This window comes from Bactrocera oleae, chromosome 3 (genome assembly GCF_042242935.1).
Source record: "Bactrocera oleae isolate idBacOlea1 chromosome 3, idBacOlea1, whole genome shotgun sequence".
NCBI classification, from domain to species: Eukaryota; Metazoa; Arthropoda; class Insecta; order Diptera; family Tephritidae; genus Bactrocera; species Bactrocera oleae.
In genome coordinates this window covers 29927134-29952416 of record NC_091537.1, presented here as the reverse complement: position 1 = coordinate 29952416, position 25283 = coordinate 29927134, and the positions used below count along the sequence as shown (strand labels likewise).

At 34.5% G+C, this 25283-nt stretch overlaps 2 protein-coding genes across 2 annotated transcripts in view; both read left to right on the top strand.

The window, feature by feature from the left end:
* Window positions 1–580: 580 nt before the first annotated feature.
* LOC138856180 (uncharacterized) lies at window positions 581–1198 on the top strand. Its single transcript, XM_070106603.1, has one exon. It carries the CDS (start codon window positions 581–583, stop codon window positions 1196–1198), a length of 618 nt encoding a protein of 205 aa, XP_069962704.1.
* A 5631-nt stretch (window positions 1199–6829) lies between these two features.
* Window positions 6830–25283, top strand: part of GABA-B-R3 (gamma-aminobutyric acid type B receptor subunit 3) — a 40134-nt gene continuing 21680 nt past the window's right edge. Inside the window, exons 1-2 of the mRNA XM_036375801.2 lie at window positions 6830–7343; window positions 19760–20740. Of these exons, the coding sequence (XP_036231694.2) occupies window positions 19919–20740 (822 nt within the window). The 5' untranslated portion in view covers window positions 6830–7343; window positions 19760–19918. The remainder of the gene's footprint in view (window positions 7344–19759; window positions 20741–25283) is intronic.

Below are 25283 nucleotides of genomic sequence, written 5' to 3'. Positions count from 1 at the left end.
CGCAAGATCCCTCCGATTTCACCGCCCTTTCTCAAAGGAGCACCCATTCTGGTCATACCTGAGCCAGACGTGGAGTCGCTATCCTTATTAAACCGATGGGAAAGAATCAAAATTCTCCATCACAATTTTAGCCGCTGATGGAAAGAAGATTATCTAAAGGACCTCCACAAGAGGTACCGCTGGAAAGCTCCAGAAAAGGCGCCGAAGCTTGGAGATTGCGTGCTAGTACACGATGATTGTCTCCACCCTACCGAATGGCGGCTTGGCCGCATAGAAAACCTTCACCATGGTTCCGACGGTCACATCCGAGTAGTCGATCTCCGTACGCAAACCGGAACATTAACTAGACCGCTCGTAAAGCTATGCTTTTTACCCACAGCATATACCGAACAAACCTAAATAATAACCCGATAAGAACAAAAAACCGCTAAAATAAATAAATCAAAAAAAAAAAAACTAAATCCGGTAAAAGGTCGATCTAACAAACGACCCATTTATGCTACTTAACGTGGCCCAAATGTCCAACTCAATCATGCGACAAACTTATAAACTAAATAACCTTTTTCCCATATAGATCATTATGGACGGAAATGCACCAACACCAACGCCAGCAATACGTTCGGCCGTTAATGTGCCACGCCCTGGGGCCAATCCTGCACCCCAAACTACGGCTACCACAGCCCCTCCACTCGCTCCTCGTAGTGGCACGCGGCCACTACCTCCGTCAACATCGCTGTCCGCGGAGCAGCACCGTCTCCGATGCCCGCTATGTCGTCGCCCACACCGGTTGCAACATTGCGGCATATTTAAAGGTATGCCACCAGTCCAACGACAGCAAATCGCCCAGGCACATGGACACTGCTTGAATTGTCTGGCACACACCCATGCAACAACCGCATGTGAGTCAAGGGGGCTTTGTCAGATGTGCGGTGAGCAACATCACACGCTACTTCACCGTACCGCGAGGCGCGACAATGGTCGACTAACTGCCTCCCACCGCCGCGGCGTAGTCAGGCGACTCCCAAGGCAGGCATCAGCACGACCCCGCCGATCGGCACCCCGTCCGGAGCCGCGTTCCTGGCGCCCACGCAACGACGCAATTACGCGCCGTAGTCAGCTTCGGTCACAACCCCGCCGTGTCACTGGGCTGAGCAGCGTCGTCTACACGCTGCAACAACTTCAGCGTCTGCTAGGCTAATATTCGCCTAGGGGGGCCGGGATAGCTAAATGAGCCTACGTTGTCCCGAAAACTTACACCAACACACCTCATACATCACTGACAGGCAACATTCACCACATCACCTCTCGCAACATTCACCACCTCACCTCACGCAACATACACCTCACACAACGATACTACCACCCAAGATACACAACACACCGGGCGATCACCCCACCAACCATCAACAAAACCACGGACACTAGAATCGGCTTAGCCCTTCTTCGTATTGAACTCGCAGCGAACACACCGTCATCCGTGGATTCCCGTCCTCGGTCGAAAACCTGCAATCGTGTCACATCAGCGGATCTGATCCCATCAAGTTAAATTTCTATATATAATCAAAAGCATTTATATACATTTTTTTTTCTCTGCGCTGCGTCGCAAGTGATTGTGGTATTAAGGGAGTGATTAAAACCCGTAACTTCATTTATAAATAAAATTATAATTGTACTAAAAGCGAAAGGTGGTGAGTGTGTAAGTTTTTCTTTGAAAAGTTTGAAAAGAATTATTAGTTTGAAAAGAATTAAATAAGCTGATTTAGCTGTTTTTTGATTTTGAGGGACTTCTCAGTTTTACAATGGGCCTCCAAAAGGCCTAGGTGCATCATCAGACAGCCATTCTTCGAACCTAGGGACTTCTCAAATTCTTCTCCCTAAATCACTTGAAGCATAATGGTCTCAACCGAGTCTTATTTCTTCTCATTACAGCTTCACAATAATATGTTGTCATGGCATATCGAAAATTTCGGACTTTAAGCATCTCGAACTTCCTTGACTTCCTTTATCTGGGATTCAAATAGAGGTTTTGTTTCAAAAGAACATTGATTAATTAAAATCCAGTATTTAAGTCATGTGGCATAAAGACGTTTTGTTCTTGTGTAGAATATGTTCTACACGAATATTTTTATACTCTTGCAACATGTTGCTACAGAGTAAAAAAGTTTTGTTCACCTAAAACTAATCGAGATAGCTATAGGGTTATATATTATATATATTGTATAAATGTATAAAATAAATAAAGAGGCAAGAAAATGCTCGTTTTACGAATGTATTATATAAAAGCTTCTTAAATTTAAGGTAGCAGAGTTCCCACTGGGGGACTTGAGTTTCGTGCTCACCGACACATTTCCTCTTAAGCTGACCACTGATCTAACGCTGCTTTGAATGAGTGTACCAGAGTTTACTCTGCTCTTCGTATATATTCCAGAATCGGTTGGATTGATGCAACCCATTTGCAAGTAGTATTCGTTCAATACGTTCTCCTCCGTACTTTTGTAAACGAAGAAGACTCTGCCATGAACTTAGTAGAGCTTCACAATGCTACAGAATCATTGTGAATCAATCAAAATGCGAAATAGTATAGCCTTTCATACAATAGGAGACGCCTTAGTAAACAGATTGTAAAAAATATTTTTCGGGTCAACCCCTTCCCTTGTTTGAAATTGCAAAAAAGTCGTCAGCGTTTAAATTCTATTTTAGCAAATATTTTTCTGATACAAAAAAAAGCATGCTTCCGTGAACAATAAGACGCACCCTAATGTACACACATGCTCCTACATATGTTTCGCTCTCTCAGCAAAACGTGTAATCTTGCGTATTGCAAACAATTTTAATTGACTTTTCCATTTACATTTTAAATATTTAATGTAGGAAGACGTTCCATATTGTTTTTGTTTCCCGCTGTTACTTGCGATCCTGACGAAATAGAAGTTTTAATGTATTTGTATAACTTTGAGTTGAAACGTGAAAATTAATGTTTGCACGGACAGGTAAGTATAATTGTTGTTGATAAGGTAATAGTGAAATAGTTTATGTACGCTATTATTATCATTGTCCTTGCCGGAAAACAGATACAACAAGTAAAAAATTTTCATTCACTAACGCATGGAAAGACCCTGAATTAAAAACGCGCTGCTTACAATAAAAAAAGATTTTTAGGGCATTAATATACCAAGCCTGCTAATTGTGCACTTTATTTTCATTTTAAACCGAATTGATTCTTTGTTGCCAAATTCAGCCTTGCAACCAAACCATCCTAGAAGTGTATGATGAAAGGACATTATTTTTAGATAAAAATTACATATCCATTTCATAATTTTACAGTATAAAGAAATATTAAAACATATTTGAATTTTGGTTATAACTTAGTTATATCTGATAGCAGAGGCTTAAAATTTAGTATATATTGTATATGTAATATGATGTAGGGAACATTAATAAACAAAATAGTAAATTTCGAATTTTACTTACATTTAAATTGCCATAACTAAGCCACAAATTAAAAAAGTAAGCGTGGCTCCGCGCCCTAATAGGTTTAATATATGTATATATCTCCCAAATTAGTTTTGCTTTATCACCCAAAATTGCAGTACAAATTATTTAGACACCTACAGCACGAAATATACGTGACAACGTGAAAATAGAAGAAATCGGATGATAACCACCCCCGATTTTGTTAAAAACTATTAAGAGTTCGATAAGTCTATAACTAAATGCGTCAGACATTAAATTTTACACCCCTGATGGTACAAAAGGGATTTATAGAAGCAAAAATCGGACTGCAACCACGCCTACTTCTCATATAATACAACTTTAAATTACATCTGACCACTTTCGATTATACAAATGAAGCAAATCTATGTGCCTAAAATGTATTAAAACTTGTCCTAGCCCCCATTAAATTAATATCAGGCTTTTTTGCCTTTACCTTATATGGTACTTTAGTGATGATGTACATCACATACCTTAATGAAACTCAGAGAGCATCTGTTTCTGCTAATAATATGTAGTAATATAAATAAATCAAATCGGGTCAATAATACAATCAATACTATCTGCCATATATCTAATAAAAGATTTTCAAACTTCCGGTTGACCTTATACCGTATATATCGAACAATATGTAAGATATCTTCGCACAATAAACTGAACGTATTATATTGGATATACTTAGGTTAATGCCAAATATATGTGATATTATATTATACTCCACATAATAATTTCGCTATTCTAACAAACTTTAGTTAGTGGTTTAGCACTGAATATGAGTGGAGTTGATCTAGACCTTAGCCTTAATCTCATATGCGTAATATCATCAATATCCATCTTTTGGTTGACGTTTTGCACATAAAATATTAAAGTCAGCCTCTTCGGTTAAGTTTATGTTATGGCTTATATTATTTTTGCTGTCGGGAAGTAATATATAGTTCTAAAACTAATGTCTATGACCTATAATAAAACTTAATGAAATGCCAAATATTATTGTAATTCATTCACGCTTTTATCGAATAATGAATGTTGAATTATTTCGCAACACTTTTTAATATGAAGTTTTGCCAACACCTGAAGGTATTTCTCTGACTTTGGTCTTTGTAAGTTGCAAGAATATGCCATTCCCTACTTAGTTATATTTAAAATATTAAGAAGGAAACTTTATTTCGATTATGATTGGAAAAACCCTAATTTTCAAATTTCTTAGAAATCTATACTTTCGTTGGTATAAAAAATATATACGTAAGTAGGTAGGTAGAGTGGTTGTCTAATGACGCACCTCGGCCTTTAGGAGGCGCATTGTGGTACCACCGGGACTAATATCCCCTCACTCTATTGTCTCCCTTCAGAACCACCCGGTGCTTTTGATGAAGCAGAACAAGCAAAAGTTTTGTTTGTGCAACCTCTGAACCGTCGTCAAGAAACCCTCGTCCGATGCGATTGCGATTCTTTTCATGTCAAGAGCCTTGCATTCGAATAGAATATACACGTTATATACGTTATGTACTTGGTTTTTTTTTATATTCTTCGTGGTGACTACAGAAGGCATAAACTGAAAATTTCTAATATGCTATGATCGGTCGTTATTATGTAATGCGTTTTATACCATGGTGGTTGTTAGAAGGTATATTCGAAAGAAGATTAGGACATATTAAAACAGCTTTTTACGTAGTATGTAAAAATATGAAACAAATATTAAATTGAGTAATATATTTTATGAGATCATTGTCCATTTGTACAATATGTTAAAAGATAATTAGTTATTCGCTAATAATATTGTTAGCAAATGCGAAATTTTAGAAGGAGTAGGCTGTTATAAGGTCCAATAAAAAGAACTCTTTAATTTTCCCAGTATATGACTTTAGTAATCAGTATATCAAGCTATATGACATTAGAAAAATAACATATAGACATACTACAACAAACTTCTCAGACAATTTTGCTTGACTCAATTGAGCCTATTTTGCTCAATTTCAATTTTGTCGGTTTCGTTCCGATAATTTTGATGTCAAATATGTTCCACGCTCTGGAATGACACATATCGAAATTATCGATACAACAATGGAAATCGTCTTGTTCGGCAGTCACATGAGCAATATTTGAAATGTCAAGAAACTAAACATTTCACAAAATATCCTTTCAAACAATTTAAAAAGAGCCTCGAAGCTATGGGTGCGAGTTATAACAAAAAATTTTATAGACCGCATTTCCATCTGCGAATCGGTACTGAATCAATTCATTTCTGAAGCTGATATTTACTGATGACGAAAAGTGGGTCACTTATGATAACGTCATGCGAAAACAACGAGCCGCTCCCCTTTAACAAAACTCTTAATTCAGATAGTTACAGCCAACCAACTACTGAACTGTCTGAAGGAAGCAACCGCCCATAAATAATTCGACACGTTTGAAGAAAATGATAATAAAAGAGACCAAACTATCGAGTACAAAAATAAGAAATAAAGGAATTTTTATTATTTACTCATTTATTTCTATTCATAACCTTTTTTAGTTTATATTGTATATGTTTTAAATTTTTAATTATAATATTTTAGTCTCATAAAACAGGAACGATATAATAAAGTTTACACCCCCTTTGTATGAATTTAAGCAGATGATGCAAAATGAATTGAATATGTAACTGTAATTTTTAAGGCCAGCGGAGAGCTGCAGAATAACAGAGAAACCTTTGAAAACAATTATTTTTTCCTTCTGTCAAGCTTAAAGTGTCGTTTAATCAATATGTACCGATAACATTCGTTCTTACAAAGATTTGTAGCAACCTTTTGAATGTAATAAAAAGAGCACTCGATTCCAATGTTAAAGTCAATGTCATTCTTGATAGAAACACAAAGGCAACAAACAATTCCCGTATGCGCCCAATAAACAACCAATAATGTTAGAAAAAATTCTTACAATTTTCCTACACATAACTAGAACAGGGTCAATGCAATCCAAAAATCGTTTCTAATATGGAAATCACACACAGGAATACATATGATGGTATTTCGCAGCTTCACGTCTGCGTCTAACAAGTAGCTGGTCACATAGGAGCATTGTAAAAAATTTAAGAACAACAAAAAAGCAAATTCGTTTAAATGCCTACAAATTGTCTGTTCAATTGTTGAACGGCAACATAACTTATTCCCAAACAATGAGCAGTCTGCAAATAATAACGGCAGACTGCTACATTTTATGAATGAAATTCCAATTGGAGGCGCAACGCATGCGCCGCCGATGAAGCGAAACGACAGCAGCAGTACAGCATCTCGGCGAAGGATGTTCGACGCATATAAAGCAGAGATCTGAAACGACGAAATTCAGTTACGGCGGAGAACTCGACCAGTGTGGCACACTGGAAGGAAACCGAACGGAAACGGTGGTGCTAACAACAGCTATAAAGAATAATAAGTGTTACAAAAAATTGTTACAGCTAAAAAGTCAGATATTTTATAAATAAACATTATTTTTTTGAATTGTTTATTTTTAACGTGAAATAATAAAAATGTTCGTTCGAGCTGTGAATAATAACGGTTTATTTCGGTTATAGAAATTTATATATACATATATTGTCAATCCCTGCACCACCAATACGAAATCCGCCATAAAATATCAATTAAACACATTTGTGACTATGTATGTGCGTGTTTTTACTGTTATCGTTTGTAGCATACATTTTACTTGAATTGAAAATACATTAAAACGCCGTCTTCGCCGCAATCAGTTTCAACATCGATGAATATACAACGACAATAAAAGCAGAAACGCTTGAACGACAACCATATAACAACACAAAGAGCGCCTTTAAGGCAACAACATTCTTTAGGTGCAACGGATACATTAAGCGAAACGTACGTGATTAGGTGATAGTTTAAATTTTACTCCAGCTAGCATTTATGATTGCACCTGTACATATACATACAAGTATATACGAGTATATTGTGTGTGATGTGTGTGAAAAAAATTTGTCTTTGGAAAATCATAGCTGTGATATATGTTTTCATATTATAAATTAATAAACAGAGATTGTGCTGTAGCATTATATAATAATAAAACATACGCATTTATATGTTTTTCCATATTTCCACATGTGCTATACCGAAGAATGTAGTATGTTGCGCCATGGCGTATGAGTAACTCAACAAAATATGCACAAATAAATCAACTCACTCAAAATAATGCAAAGTTGTTGTGGTCACGTGATGAATGTGCTGTTTAAAAAATGCTTTAAACTATGTAAATTAGAATATGTAAATTTTAAAGTTAACTTAAAAATAATGCTGGAAACAACTCCAAAGATTTTAAAATATTTACCTGAAAGGAAAGACATTTTCTATATAATTAATGACCACGCCATTTAAACCATAGAACAATTTGGTTAATAAAAAAAAAAATTATATCATAAATATCTAAATTAAAACTATGTGGACTAAGCGAAATTACATTACTGAGGTTTTGAGGAGATATTGTAAACAGATTTAATACATTTTTATACAGCAAATGAGGTACATAGATGTTCTAATAAAATTGTTAAAGATACCGATATATACAAACCCATATATATGATATTAAGTATACGAACGTATAAGAAACAAAATCATTAAATATCGAAAAACTAAAATTTTTATAACATTTTTGATGCATAAAATCGGTACGCACAAATATTGAGCAAAACTTTACGGATGATTTGTAACGTCAAAGAAACGGCAGCAATCTTTTCTCAAGTCACTTTTTTATATAAATATTCGTTATAATTGTGGTCAACGTTATAAAAATTCGGCTTTTACGGCCCCAAGAGCAAATTGCTTGCCAAATCATAGTTTTTTGACCTTATACAATATATAAATTTTTTATACTCTTGCAAGATGTTGCTACAGAGAATACTAGTTTTGTTCACCTAACGGTTGTTTTTATCACTTAAAAATAATGGAGTTAGTTATAGGGTTATATATTTATAAATGATCAGGATGAAGAGACGAGTTTAATTCCGAGTGACTGTTTGTCTGTCAGCCCGTCCGTCCTTCTGTCTAAAAGATAACTTAAGTAAAAGTTATGATGTCTTAATAAAATTTCGTAGATAGGCGTAATCGAATCACTACCATGCTCACAAAACGCCATTAAGCAGGGTCAAAATTGGACGGTGGACGTGGCATCGTCCACATTTAGGTAAAATCACATATCTCCGGACCTGCGTATGTCGGCTTTTTGCGAAAAATATCGGTCAATCTGTGAGATATGTTGGTGAAATTCGGAGAAAACGTTTTTTTGACAATAATATACCGATGTTTCAAAAATGGGTTGAATCGGGTAATTTTCCTTAGCTCCATATACCTTTTAATATCGGCCAATATGGGAGTTATTTTAATTAAATTAAGAGTGAAAACTTGCCTTAGCCGTAGTTTTGGTCTTGGTGTAAACCATTTTCCGATTCAACCCATCTTTTGACACAAACATACCGTTATCGAGAGTTTCATTTATTTATTTTATTATATGAATTTCAATTATATGTCGAACATATTGGCCGATATTTTCGGTAAGTAGTCAACTACAGGCACTGGGGTCCACATATTCAGTACCTAAGGGCTTGAACAGATTTGATTAAAAGAATCAGATGGAATTTAAAATCGTGTTATATGGGAAATAGACGTGGTCGTAATCCGATTTTCGCACTATAACATACAACTATAAGAAGAATATTATGCACCGAATTTATTTGAAATCGGTTAAGCAAATCCCAAGATATGGGCTTTCACCTAAATGTGGGCACTTTCACAGTCTAATTTTGAACGCGATTACTTTAAAGTCATCTCATACCATCCCAGAGATAAAATTTAATGTCTCTGGCGTGTTAAGTGCTTGACAATCGCGCTTTTAGAATTTTTGAACAGTTATATGGGGAGTGTATAATAATAAAAAATATTAGGGATATTATAATGATTTTCGATTCTTTTGTGACGTTTTTCACTTCAACTCATTACTTCAACTTAGCCTCCTCGGTTGAGTTTATATCACATATATCTCAATTGAGGATGATTTAAGTATAATTTTCACTGACGGGAAGTAAAATATAGTTATAAAACTAACTGAGACTATGACCTTCAAAATAAGTTCATATGATACAAATTTTACTTTGTAAAGTTATTCCTTAAACTGTTTTTTTTATTTTTACTTCACTTTGATGTGAAATTATACAACATAAGACCAACCAGAGGGTAAAGAAAATGTAAAATCGGCTTGTGCATAAAAAATGGGACATTTTATGATTTTATAACATTATTTTGTGAAAAAATATAAGAAAATTGTTTAAACTTAGGTTGGGCTTTGGCACAGCAAAAAATCATAGTTTTTTCTAGATGATTAAATTCCGTACTGGAATAAGTTTTCATTTTTACTATACAATAATTTGTACAAACGCACCAAAAATCCGAACTAAATAATATAATACTATATTTTATATGGAAAATCACAAAGCGCCATCTCTTGAATATTAATATTAAGAGCTTGAACTTTAGAAAAATTTTATTTTTTGTCATTTCGGGCGAGATTTTCACGGTATCTATGAAAAAAAAAAATTTGGTCCACCTACATATATTTTGTACAAAATCTAGATGCCGTTCTTTCTAGGAACAATTAATGCGTTTGAACAAAAACTGTATTCTTATATAGTAAATATCCATACAACAGAAGTCCATATTTTCACCTATTCTGCATGTATACCGACATTTTTGAATCATTTAAAACTGGCCATTGACGGTATATGAATAAATATGTTAGGTCTAACAACAAGAAACAAATTATTATCGTTAAATAGAAGATTTCATTAAGGATAGTTAGATCTACATAGGTGAAATATGCACAGTTTGTTGAATAAGTTGTTGCCATTTAAAAGGCCATGACATAATACCACTGCAGAAAAACTCGTCCGTATTGGCAAACCACTGAGATAGTCGATTTTCACATTGCGTCAAGCAATCACAATACTGAATGAAAAGCTTATTTTAGTACGAAATCTTATCTTTCTAACACCTAAAGTATAACCCGATCGCAAATATACGACGCGTAACACATATTACTAAAGCGATATATTATATTATCTATAATAATGGATTTCTTTTTACTAGACATAATTCTTATGGTCACATTTCGGAATGGTTTCTTGTTCCTTAAAATTTTATTATTCGCAGTTATATAATATTTTTCGAATACTACAAAGAGATAACATAGATTACCGCTATAAAAACATGCATTTAAAAAATCTATGCCACAAGGCGAACCCTAGATATATTTCTGATAAAAATCATTGTGGTAAATTAAAAAATCCAATGTCAAATTCTGACAAGTGGTCAAAATCGTATTTTTATTTTTTAACAAAATGTATTAATTTTCATGTGGATTTCTTTTCTTTAATTTTTTTCTTTCGTAGCAATTGAAAAATAATTTATTCATTGTAGCTGCTTGCGGAGTTCGTGTGGGTGTCATAACTCTGGTGAAATTCAAATAAAAAATGTTGAGACCAGCATAATTGAAGGATACTGATTTATATTCATACCATGGGCTTCATTGGTGTGAAAAGAAAATTTGCTCAAACTATTTTCTCAATTCATTTTCAATCTCTCAGTTGATCCATATTTAAATCACTTTTTAATTTGGATCTTACAACAATTATTGCCACATAAGTTAACTCGAGTTTGACAAACTTTTCTACAGAAGCTCTAACCAAACAACTTTTTAATGTATATATGTATATATATATAATATATATTATTATAAAAGAATATTTGCTTAGTAACACCAAAAAATATTTGTATATGAATTTCTAAAATTAATTATTCTGAACTTTTAGTGGGTTTTTGAAAAAATTGAAATAAAATCAGAGGTGCATGAAATATGGTTTCTGAAACTGCGCCGTGGCAGTTAAGTGATACAATACAATTTTACAAATTCTATGGAGTTAATAAAAAAAGGCAATCAAACTCAATGTCAGAAATGGCCATACGCGATAACCCCTACCTTCTATAAAATTAGTCTAGAAAACTCTTTATAATTTAATAACTAAACTATAGTAAAATCAGGTCAATAAACTATATAAGTGTCTTCAATTTAAAAAAGTAGTAATTTTAATATGGCAGCACCCTCTGTTGGTAGGAGATGTCATATCTTACAAACGTCTGAACCGCAATTAAATAATAACATATGCTTTCGTTGATTATCCCCAAAATGGACACTATTAGTTCATATTGCAGATCAGCTTCCTTGCTTCATCTTTTAAATTGGGTTTCTGGAAAAAACAAGTGAGGTATCGTAATATAGCTAAGAAAAGAGTTGGTGGTTGTTGTAGCAGTAGAATATATTCCTCATTTCCGGTAATTTAGCAGTCCTTGGTCAAATAAAATTCTGGGAAAAGGGTTGGTGGTTGTTGTAGCAGTAGAATATATTCCTCATTTCCGGTAATTTAGCAGTCCTTGGTCAAATAAAATTCTGGGTCCGTTCAGGTTAAGTAGACCTGACTGCCGTTACAACCAACACTTTGTAGACTTTTACTAAAATTAAATGAAATAAGTTAACATACTATTTACTTAGTTGCTATAAACTCAATGTAATGGTTTTCAAATATACTGTTAGCTATACTCTTTCTTCAGTCCTAACAGTAACTTTGGTTCGAAATTGAAGGTTTTTATGATATTTTTTTTCCCATTTCACGTCTTATATTTCTGTATCTAATTACTTGTCCTTCTTTTTCATTTGTGTATGAATTTTTCACCCAGTCGGTACAATTTGAAGCAACATATATTTATTTTTCCTACTTAAATATTTAATGCCATTGCGAAATGTGCAAACAGCGGTGGTTATTTGCTTACTTAAATATGTATTTTAAATAAGCATGGCAACAATGACTGCACTGTGGCGGTGGGGAGCAAAATACAAGTGTAAATGTATTAATGAGGCGTCACAAATTTATTTAAATTCGATTTATGTGGGAAATGGTTGCTAGTCAAGCAAACATCATGTGAACAACAGAAAGGGAGTTATTCTTGAAGAGTCATGTCTGCAATTTATTCACTTTATGATTCAGTTGTACCATTGTATACATGCAGATATAAGTAAATAAGTGTATGTATCTCAGCACTCTGATGGATTTTCAATTTAAAATCTTAATTGGAGGATACAATTTTGTTCCGATCTTCTCTCTCTCTCTTTAACTTCATAGAGACATGTCCTTGTACGGCATAGTCTATCACTAAGGAAGAGGCAATGGCAGCACCCAGAGTTTCATTAATAATTCAAACTCTTTAAAAGTAAGCCAACGCAGTTTTGTATTGTTTGTATAGAATGGCAGTACGAACCTACGTATTTAATTTTAAATGAATCTTCACAGCATCATGTTTGCAAAAAATGTTCCCTCCTATGGGAAATAAAAGGGTATACTCTATTTAATTACATATAAAAATATCTAATTGGTCTTGCCCTTGCTAGATATTTGATGGAACTCGACATTCATTGTTGTGTTCAAATCATAGGAAACCCCGATCGACAAAGTAATTGGATTTTGTAAGGGAAAGGTGGGCTGAAAATTTTTAAAAACTAAATCAAAAAGTGATTTGCTTACTGAGAAATCAGTTAAAACAGAAGATAAACCCGCCCACTCCCCATATAACGATTTTGTTGAAAACTCCCCGTGTTCAAGTCCCCGTGTTGCCAAAAATGGATAATATCGGCTTCATACTTCCCCAAGCCAACATGTATACGTACCTAATCTAACGATTTTCTAACACCCGTTTGACTTTATACCTTATATATTGGTCAATGCAGGAGGTACCTTCAGGCAATTTAAAGAGCACATTTTCTTAGTAATGGTATGTCATAAAACCAATAATGGATAAAAGCCCTAGTCACCATTTACCAATTATAAAGATTTTCGAACTTTCGATTGACTTTGTACCGTAAATATTAATCAATTTGCGAGGTTTCTAAATGAAACTCATAGATCATATTCTTCTGGTAGCAATATTTCGTAATGCCGAAAATGGATAAAATCGGGTCAATAACTCATAAATTACTCGAGCTTCCATATACCACATATTATATAATTATTTTCGTTATTCTAACAGACTTTATGCCGCACTGACGTCGGTCAGATAATTGCATGAAAATATGTTCCCTTGAGGATTTAGGGGTAGTCAGAATTATTTTTAAATTTTCGTTAAGTGTAATATCTTGAAAATAGTTTCTGAAAATTTCAAGTTGATCCGATAATTACTTTTTGAGTTATTCGACAAATAACAAAGAGCGCTCGGTCACTTCAAAGCGCTCTGGAGCTCTAGTGTGAAACTTCAAATGCGTTTTTCTTAAAATTATGTTTTTTGAACTGGTGACAACTGTAACTCGAAAACCGCTCAGTACATTTTAATTAAATTTATACAGCTTTTAGAATACATAATAAAAACGGCCCTAGTCGAAGGATTATTTTAAGACCAATTAACTGTTCATTTTTTCCTTAAAATGTAAGCCTGACGCTGCCATTTTGTTAATTTTTGAAAAAAAAAATGCTTCGATCAGGCCCAGGATTATCTATTTATAAAACTAACTTTTTTTATCCGATTGATTTTAGATGAATCTCCAAGGACTTATACTTGTCACCGCAATTTTTTTTTGAAATTGGGTCAACACAGACAGCTATAAATTTGAAAATTAAATTTGTTTTTTTTTTTTAAATTTTCGTTACGTCAAGTCTTAACATTGTATAATAATGCCATATTACTACTTTTATAAAATAACATGATTTGATAGCAAAAAAAACTTTGCTGAAAATTCTCATTTTTTCGTGCCTCTCACTACCGCTAACCCCTCGAGTAATTCCACAAGTTAACAAAATCAGTCCAGACCGTCCCCTATCCCAAACACACCCGATGTATTGGTTTCCGATGTTCTAACCTTTTATGATGGTGAATATATGTGATTGCGCTAATATGAATTAATTTCGAGTAATATTTAATTTTTTTCAAAAATTTAAAAAGTTTTACTGTGTATTTTTAAAATATGTATAAACATACGCTTGAAATTTTGAAACATTTGATGTACTAGATTTTTTTTAGTTCCCAAAGATCGCATTTATTTAGGCTGTCACACACTTAATATAAAATATTCAAAGTAAGAGAAATGTGAGGTTTTATTTATCTATTATCTTTCTATTAACCTTTTTATGTCTGCATATGCCATCATCAGCACTATTTTGTGGTCGAACATGTCAATACTAATTTTCCACATCGACTAGTAATATGAATACGTAGTTTAAAACGGTAGCACATATCAATATTTCATCAGATGAATGATGTATTCCCGAATTACATTTATACTTACTTACCTATATCGATTTTATTTCAACTCAAATGTCAGCACTCATATAAAAAAGGCATTTGTTTTGACATAAGTGGGAAGTCAACGATAACTCTATAGTAATTTTGCACATACAGTTGTATATAAAGAAAAAATGCGTAAGAGTCTTGCTCAACTTTTTGAGCTGTTTTTATTATCTCAAATACCATGTGGAGCAGTCCCATCAACTTAATTCAATTTTGTCAAACTATGAATATAGAAGTATGACAACAACTTTTAATCCTGGTATTGACCAAACCAATTTTTCGAGAGATTAGATTATAAGTAAAACAAAGAAAATTATTTCTCCAAAAATATTTGAAACATTCTTATGATTTCAGAAACTATACTATACTACTACTATATATAGAATAGAAGAACCTGTTCTTAGAATATACAAAATTTACACCCATTCTTAGAATATATAGAGTATACCGTTTAAATGATACACCAACCCAAGTAAAACAAGTTATGAATAGCTGTTTATAAATCCGTACGTAGGTAATATGGGTGATCATAGTAAAAAATCTTTGCATAAATCCCAAAAGTTTTGTTGAAAATATGAGAAACAGTTTTGTAATCATTTTTATATGAAGTCATAATTTGTTATTCGCCGAACTGGAGGTCGATTCCACTGTATTTTAACCACCTAATTCAGCATAGGTGACTAGAACCATTAAGGGGTTAGACCAGTCCCGTGTCTTAAAAATTCCTGATTTTGATAATTTATTTTATTCGGGGGGTAAAGAAAAAGAAATCAAATTTGATTCAATCTTTATAAAACAATTTTTTGTGAGTATAAAAAATGATTGGAGTTTTGTTACAAAATGGTGGCTACTGGGCCAATCTGCGGAATAGCCCTTTTAAAGATGTAAAAAAAGAAAGAACATTTTGAAATAATAGCAATAAAATGGTAGATAGTTCTTTATGTAATTATATTGGGAAAATACAGTTTAAAATTTGCGATAGTCCTCAAGGACCGAGCTCAATTTAAAAATTGTAGTTTCGTTTTAAGTTACGTAGCTGACTGAAAATGTATCGAAGAAATTTCTAGATTGGCCTAACTCCAAAATTCTTACTTTGCAGTCAACTGGAAATGGTGTGAAATGGGTAGTTTATCCGCTGTATATGCTGTATAAAAAATTTATTTTTATTTTCATTGATATATTCCGCAATTCTGTCGATTATTAAGCTATAAGCAACCTTGATATAATTAATAAAATAATATATGAGCCATAGGCAAGGAAAAAGATCTAACAAGATACGTTTTGAACCACTGAAACGGTAAATTTAAGATTAGTGCCATTAATTTGTGATATATGATATTTCTACTATTCTCGTCATTCCGATTATTTTGATATAAATACATAAAACGAACTAAAACTTTATGTGCCGCGGAATAATTTAAATCGTGCAATTCGAAAAATAGTATCGACAAATGGCCATCTTTGGCCACAAAATCTCCTCTGTGACGCTGCAACCCATTAGCACCTCGTTTAAAATAGTTTAACACCAGACGCGAATTGTTGCAAACACAAATGACAATGGATAACCGAAAACGGCACATGCCTTCATATAAAAAAAGTTAAAAATAACAATAACAGTGTCAACAACGTGTTTCAGATGAGTCCGACAGCTGCAATTATTGCAGAAGTAACAATAGACTTAAAGCATAATTTACAAATATAATATACACCTATCTATGTATATATACTTTTATATGTATAGGGGGTTTTTAGAGATGTAAAAATTTGATTTCAAAATGAAATGGTCAATAAATTGACTTTTTTGTTAAAAAATGTTATGGCATTAGGTTTGAACTGATTTTCAGACAGATGGTCACCGCGATTAATAAATAATATTTACATATTTGTAAAGTAGGAAATTTCGTTCCTTACTGAAAATAATTAGATGTGTACGAGCAGATATTTATGGTAAGCTAACCCATCCATAACGGCAGTTTTTTCCAAGATTTTTAATTGGTTTTTCCGATGTAAGTCTTTGTTTGATTTGTCAACCCATACTGATTGTAAATGTCAAACACATGTCTTTACTTTGACACCTAATTTGAGGGATATCCCTCTAAAAGATTCCATGTCACTAAAGAGGCATCCTATATACCATATACGCTTGATAGTTTGATACTAACTCGAAAACAGGGCAACATAGACAAACAAGCATACTCGCACCGAAAACCCCGCAGCCGTGTGGAACTGAAGCACTCAAACATATGCTATTGTGGAGAAAACACTTTTATAACCGTTAGTGTACAAGGTGCGTTCCAAAGTAAACAGTAAAAAAGTAACAAAGTAAACTCTAGTGGCGCCATCTATATGTCAACAAGTGCGTTAGAATCTGCTATCCTTTATCGACTTCCAGTAAAAATTTAATTATATTTCATCTATTGGAAGTGAAGTTATTGCGTTTTAAGTGTCAGTATGTTTTTGTCATCGGTGCGAAAATGAGCTTCGAACAAAGAGCCAACATTAAATTTTGTTTTAAAATTGGTAAAACTTTTACCAAAACGTTTCAATTGATGAAAGAAGTTTATGGCGATGATTGCCTATCCCGTAGCAGAGTGCATGAGTGGTTTCAACGTTTTCAAAGTGGTCGTGAGGACATAAATGAGAAATGAGCCGAAACCCAAAAAATCGCGCCTGGAGAAGTCAAAAGTGAAGACAATGCTTATTTGTTTTTATGATATGGTCCACAAAGACTTTGTTCCACCCGTACGGTGCGCCGTATTCGACGTGTTCGGCCCGAATATCGCGAAGATGGAAGTTGGCGTTTGTTGTACGATAATGCGCCGTCTCATCGATCGACGCTTGTGGCCAATTATTTGACCAAAAATCCCATTTTAACAATCAACCACTCCCCGTATTCACCTGATATGGCACCGTGCGACTCCTACATTTTCGGAAAAATGCATTTGCCGATGAAAGGAAAGCATTATGCAGACGTGGAGGCCATTCAAAAGGCTTGCACCGGCATACTGACGGTCGTACCGGGCAACGAGCTAAAACACTCGTTCGACATGCTTTTGGAGTGCAAATAGCTGTATTAAGGCAGAAGGAGACTATTTTAAATAAAATTAATTGGTTTTGCCGATAAAACCATTTGTTCTGTCTTTTTTTTTAAAGTTCTGTTTACTTTGGAACGTACCTTGTATACGTATTTGGAGAAAAACGTACTAACTCGCTACGATATATCAACATATGCATGTGGACTTAGCTGTGTGTATTGTTGTACAACTTGAATGTACAAAATTACGCCAGGAGCTATAGAGTGAACGCTCGTACAAAAGCGTACAACCACAATTGTGTAGCCTCCTTACTTTTATGAATGTGGATGTACTTGTATGTGTGTATTGACGGCGTTAGGATAACTGCAGAAGCGGTTACCGATCAAACCCTGCTATCACGCTGTGAACTAAACAAAAGTGTTGAAATTATAACAAAATTCTCAATCGATCGACTTCAATGTAAAAATTGCGATAAAGTTTTCAAATCGAAGCCAGTTGGAAAACTGCATTTAGTTAGGTACATAATTTTGATGGATCTAAGGGTTTTGCTAAGGTTATCATACTCACTTATTTAGTTTTAGATATCCAACTTGCTTTTCGAGATATTTATCTCTTAATTATTTCATGAATACGGAAATCAATACTTTTGTTAAATAGAAGACATAGGTATATTTTTATGCAGTTTATCGCACCAACTGATGTCAGATCTGTCGTGTCCAAACATTGTCGTTAAGATGAATTTATTAATGTTTAATACTAGGATAGTATGAAATGAAGAGTTGGCTGTTGCATAATTTTGTCTTTTTCACAGTTTTACAACCGGTTCTTGTTTTTTCCGCATACTATGTATCTTTCCAGCACAACTACATACAGGCTTATACATATTTATCAATTTTTGAATAACACCTTTTTAACCGATGATTTAGTTGTAATAAATGCATTTACATTTATATAATATATATCTAAATTTTCAAGCTAGATTTGAATACTTTTGTTGTATTGAACAAATATACGGCTGAAATATCGCCCAGTGTCAACCTGCCCAGCCGGTCCAGATGTCGAGTCTCTAAGGGAGATAAATTATCTACGGAAATAGTGGAAATCTTTTAAAGGACATATTTTTGAAGATTAAGCTCTGAAAATATGAAAACAATTCTTTCACTTAATATATAGAATATTATATATACATATATATATGATTTGTTCATGATGCTCTCTGGAGGTTGACCCTGTGTTTCAAGTTGATAAATATATATAACTTAGATACTACTAAAGATACTTTGACTATAATTTGTATAAAGTTAACTTTATAGATTAAGAACTTTTCCTAGCCTCCGTTTACTTACCCATTACAATTATTTCAGTTTCATTATTTGATTTTATCCTGGACAGATACTAAAAAAAATTTCAAGACATTATAAAAAAATGTTCATGCAATTTAAATATACCAAATCATCGAATTTATTTTTCTAATCATTCTAAGCAAGCTTGCCTGAAATTTTGTCACATTGTATTCGTTCATTGTTTGAACTCCTTTGATTCGCTTCCGAACTTAGTCGCACTTTCGCCAACAGCGCGTCGCTCATCTGTCAAAGCGGCGGAAAACGGAAATTAATTTGCTGTGCGTCTGGTGCGAACTCAAGGTTTTGGAAACCTTTTCAATCTCTTTTCATTGTCGTAATGAATGTCTTTTCAGGTGTTGTCGTCAAATGCCAAAAAAGAATAAAGGGCATGAAAAATGTAAATTTAATAGAATCAGAAAACAAATGAAGAGAGTGGTAATAAAATTTATTGATTTTAAATATTTTCCAAATATCCAGACTAATAAATATATGCATGCATTAAAGTTGTTATGTTTTTCCCTCATTGCAGATGCCACTAATGTTGCTGTAAGCTGCTTGTTGCGCCAACTATCCTTCAGTGTCGCAATTGCTTTTCAAGAGTACACGCAGTACTTAATAGTAAAATTTTAAATGACAAGTATTTGCAAGCAAATCCTACCACTCACTTCACCATCATATCGCCCAAGTAATGCCAAAGCCACGGCAAAAACGTTACTGGCATTGGCTAAAAACGGGCCAATTATACCGTCTCACACTTATTGTAACAACAATATGCATACCACTTTGCAGTAGTGCTTCCGGCGCTACGAGCTACTTAACCACTGAGATATATAGCACCCCTAAGAGCAACAACAACAGCACCAGAAGCCAATTGCAAATTTGGCGTTATAAACTTACAAAATCACAGGAGCTAGAACTACAGAACTTACAGCCAACACAAATCAAACTAACCAACACGCACCAAAGCAAACATAAACTTACTCTTCAACCAACACACAGTCATGAAAGTGTGCCAACTGAACGAGCTGTCTTGACGCAGACAAGAAACCGTCCCAACGTCGAGCTTAATTTGCCTACGCCTGCGCTTGATAGAACTGGTGGTGATGATGTGGCAAAGCATAGGCATGTAGCATATGCTCTACAACAAACACCGACCCACGACGACACACTCGTAAAAGTACAAAACGTTAGCGACGGTATGCGGCCTGACCCGCAGACTGTGGAGAAAATAAACTTTAGTCGCAGCTCGATGAGAATTTCAGCCAATTGGCCTGATAACAATTTGAAGGTTAATCAAGTGTTTGAAAGTCAACGTCGCATGACGACGGCAGAAATTCGTCGCAACAGCCGACGAATTGTTTTGCTTGGTCTGTTCGAGCTCTCCAACCGGCAGGGACAACGTTTGGATGGCTGGAGTGAATTGACCGCGGCGCAAATGGCTGTAGAACATATCAATAGTAAGAAAATTTTACCTGACTACACACTGGAGCTCTTGAGTAACGACACACAGGTGAGTATATGGGAATAAGGAGTAAATGTGAGTTAAAAAGTTCGGTTTTACTGTTCAATGGAGTAGAACTACAATAGTAGAGATAACAAAAAATTAGACAAAGCTATTTAAAATTGTTATTGTCTTCAAACTAATTTGCTTGATCTTCAAATACAATAGAATTGGTATGGTTGTTTGTATCTAAATAGATGTTTTGCTTGTAAAAACTTATCCACCCGTACCGCAGTCGGCATGTAAGGATTTGCAAATAATTGAACAATAATTTATTTGCAAATAGCCAAAATTTGCCAAAACATTAAGCTTTCGCTTACTTTAACCTAGCAAGAATTCACATATACATATAAGTGTGTAAATTCATAGAAACTTTGATCTATAAAATTCTATAAAAATGCTTCCTGGCTCAAATATTTTGTTGGGTTAGGTTAGGTCCTAAGGCTGATCCTCATATTAGGGATAGTACGTGGACTGCTATATACCGTTTTTTAACGACTTAAGGAATTAAATCTTGTACGTAGACAAAGCCTGTTGAGCCTATGATAAATCTGTTTTGGCGTTTTATATTCTATTATATTCCCGCTAGCTCACATGGTTGCCTGAAGGTAGTGTGGAAATATATATTATATTTTTTTTTATTATACCTCGTGTTCTTTCAAACAACTTCTTCAGTTGGCATCCATAGCGAAATATCCCTACAACTAGGGAGCCTTGCTGAGGACCTAAAGCTTTCTCAGCGTTTTGATCTAATTTGAGCTAGAAGGATCTCGCGACCACGCATGTACTAATGGTTGATCGCCAAGCTCCCGTGAGGCTCAGTTATCAAGTAGCAAAATGCGGGAAGACAGCGGAGCTGCAACCCGCTCCCTTTCTACTATCGCGGCTGAGGAATAATCAAATTTACAGTTACCTATAATTTTGCTACAGGCTGGTGTCCATATTAGTCTTATCGATAAGTATCTAATGTTGACGAATAATTTCCGACAATAGTCTTTTCCACTAACCATCCTGTTAACGCTTCCAACGGCCTTCCCATTCCCGGTTTCTCTTAGAGCAACTTTCGTGACCATACACCTTTTGGCTAAGTCAACGGGTATTAAGTGCGGTGGTTCGTGCGATACACAGATGCAACCTTCTTCGCAAGTGTAGCTTATTTTGGTAAGAGAACCCATCTTTTGCCAATAGCTCCTAGTCAGTAGAACAATCGATGCATTTGTTGCTCTCTTTGTGATATTAGGATTCAATATTAGTTGACCGTACTAAAAATTATCGCCAATCTTATTAAAATATATATTTCTCTATTAATGAAGATATCTTTAATATGTATAAATCAGATCATAAGTGAAACATCTTTATGCAACTAGCTTTCTGTCAATGTCTCTGGCTTCTTTATGGTAAAAAATGGAGGAAACGTTGTAATTTTTAATGGTAAATACAATATATTTTCCCTAGGCGCATTTTCAAATAATCTTATCAGTCAGGGTAAATATTAAAGCAAAATATCAAGGCAATATTCTACAAAAGTTTAAGAGGCTGTTCGGTATTTAATATGTATATGAAAGAGATCACGTACTCAAAAAGAAATTAAGAAAGTATTTCCAGGTATGTAAAATTATCATTTGATATTTACTCGTTAATGCATTTATGCTCACATAAATCCATATAATAGTTGAATTTCAAGTAAATATGGAAAAAAATTGTATACTACTAGCCTAATAAGTTGTCACTACAAGACATTAATAACTGAAATCAAATTAGTCCAAAAAATAATCTCCTGGGAAAAAATTAACATCAGTAGTTCTACAAGGATAAAAGTTTTACTCCATTTTGGAAAGACCAAATGATGTTTTTACGAGTAATTTGTTTTAACAAATTTAAATTATAATCATAACAAGTAACGAAGGACTAATTTCGGGTGTAACCGAACATTTTATACTCTTGCAACTTGCAAGGGTCAAGGATGGGGAAATATCTTCAAGTGTTCAAAACCTCATATTATTTCGGGTGTAGCTAAACATTTTATGTGTGCAGGGATACTTCAAAGGCACCATTTGTGCATTGGTGCTTGATTTGTGTACTGAAAAGTGAAAGAATTATAAGGAATTTAAAATTGTGATATATGGGAACCCGATTGCGCCCATTTTCACAACTAATATACATCAACCATCAAGGTAATGTTATGTACTCAATTTGGTTGAAATTGGTCGAGCAACCCCGATTCATATAAAGCATTCTTGCGTCATCATGGGTGTAAAATTTAATTTATTATTTTTTGACTTATCGCGCTTTAACTAATTTTTAACAAACCCGTTATATGGGGAGTTGGCGGGGTCATCATCTGATTTCACCTATTTTCACACTGTCGTAAAGCGTATTGTAAGGATTTGTCCTGTGATATAGCCTGAATGGTTTGGGAGATATGTACATAAACCTATTAGGGGGCGTAGCCCAATTTTTACAAAATTTGTAGCTAATATGTGCCCTTTGCTGCTGTAATCTCTTGTATCAAATTACAGTTTTATATCTTAATTGAATATTATAAGTTTTTGATTAATGGCGTTTTGCGAGCGTGACAGTGGTCCTTTTACAGCCATCTGCGAACTCGTCGTCGTCGGATTATCGGCATTAAACTAAAGTATAGCCAATATTATATGTTCAGTTAATTTTGTTAAGATATCTTACACATTGTTCAATATATAACCGGTATAAGGTCAACCGGAAGTTTGAAAATTCTTTATTAGGTATATGATAGATAGGTGTAGTACTGACCCGATTCGATTAATGTTTGGCATACAGTTTTACTATTATCAGGAGAGAATCCTTTTAAAATTTCAATTATACCTATATCGCACACATTGACCGATATTTACAGTAAAAATCAGCCATAAGCTCTGGGGTCCACATTTCCGGTGTATTGGGGCTTGAATTGTTATGGTCCGATTTGGACAATTTTTAGACCTGAGATGGCATACCTGTTTTATCCCTATATAAAAGTTGGAGCTTGATTTGTATACTGGAAAATGAAAGAATCATATGCAATTTAAAGTTGAGTTATATGGGAAGTAGGAGTGGTTGTAGTCCGGTTTCGCCTATTTTCGCACTGTCATATGGTAATGTCAAAGTAATAACTACTAAGTACCAAATTTGGTTGAAATTGGTCAAGTAGGTTCGGAGATATGTGATTTCACCAAAATGTGGCACTTTATAGGTTTTCGTGTAATGACGTCTTGTGGGTGTGGAGTGGTTCAATTACGCCCATCTACGAGCTTGTCCTCACTTTTTTGCCAAAGAACACATGTACCAAGATTCATTAAGATATCTTAACTTTACTTAAGTTATCACTTGCTCAGACGGGCGTACGGACAGACGGACAGACGGACTCACTCGGAGTTCAACTCGTATCCTCATTCTTATCATTTATATAAGTATATGGTATATAACCCTATATCTTACTCAATTATTTTTAGGTGATACAAAAAACTGTTGGTGAAGAGAACTACCATCTCACACTGTATAGCAACATGTTGCAAAAGTATCAAAGTCTGTCGATTGTAATATCGTAGAATAATCATACAAAAATATTTTTCTTATATGGGCGAGATTTAGTTGGCTAATTGAGCAATCTTACAACTACTACAACCGTCAGTGTAGTAGTTGTAAGATTGTTTAAAACTAGTCCGTTTTAGTTCAGGGACATGTACATGTATAACATATTTGTATAGGTAAACTTAGAGACAATTCAGTTAGTTTATTTAAAACAAACTTTTAATGGGCTAACTAAGTTAAGCGCTTGATTATGAAATCGCTTAAACGCACATACTAGAAAATTAGAAAAGAGTGGTGATAAGTGAAGGAGCTTCAGCACAAGCAGTTGTGTCTGATAAACTGCTGAGGAAATATATGCACTCTTTTTAGGTTAAAGTGAAATTGATTTATATATAGTCATAGTAGAAGGAAGAGTGTAAAAACGAACGATTTTTGTGAAACCTTTATTTCTATTGTTGATAACTGACGACCTGCTGATACTGGTTAAGGACATTTTTTTCATTGCGAAACTAAATTGCAGATTTAAATTTATACTCACTTTCAATTTTTACAACTTTTTATGCTTCCAATACCTTCTAGGTTTTATAACTTAACTTAAGTTCGGTCCAGTTGTTGGCAGTAGAGGGCCAAATTGAGCGTTTGGCCCCAGGGGAGCAGCTCATAGTAGATGATTCCTTGCCAATCCCACCAAACACACACCAAAACCTTTCTGGCCGTCAATCCGGTCTTGGCCACCGTCTGGGCCGCTTTTCCGAGCTTTGACCACGACCGTTTGCGCTCGATGTTGTCGTAAGTGACTCATTTTTCATCGCCAGTCACAATCCGCTTCAGAAACGGGTCGATTTTGTTGCGATTCAGCAGCGATTCGCAGATGGAAATTCGGTCCATCATGTTTTTTTGCGATAGTTCGTGTGGCACCCAAACATCGAGCTTCTTTTTGAATCCAAGGTTATGAAAATGGTTCCAAACGGTTTTCTGGCTTATCTTTAGTTCCTCAGCAATT

Excerpts from the sequence above, each read along its gene's own strand:
- LOC138856180 (XM_070106603.1), top strand. The coding sequence starts at position 581 with ATGGACGGAAATGCACCAACACCAACGCCAGCAATACGTTCGGCCGTT.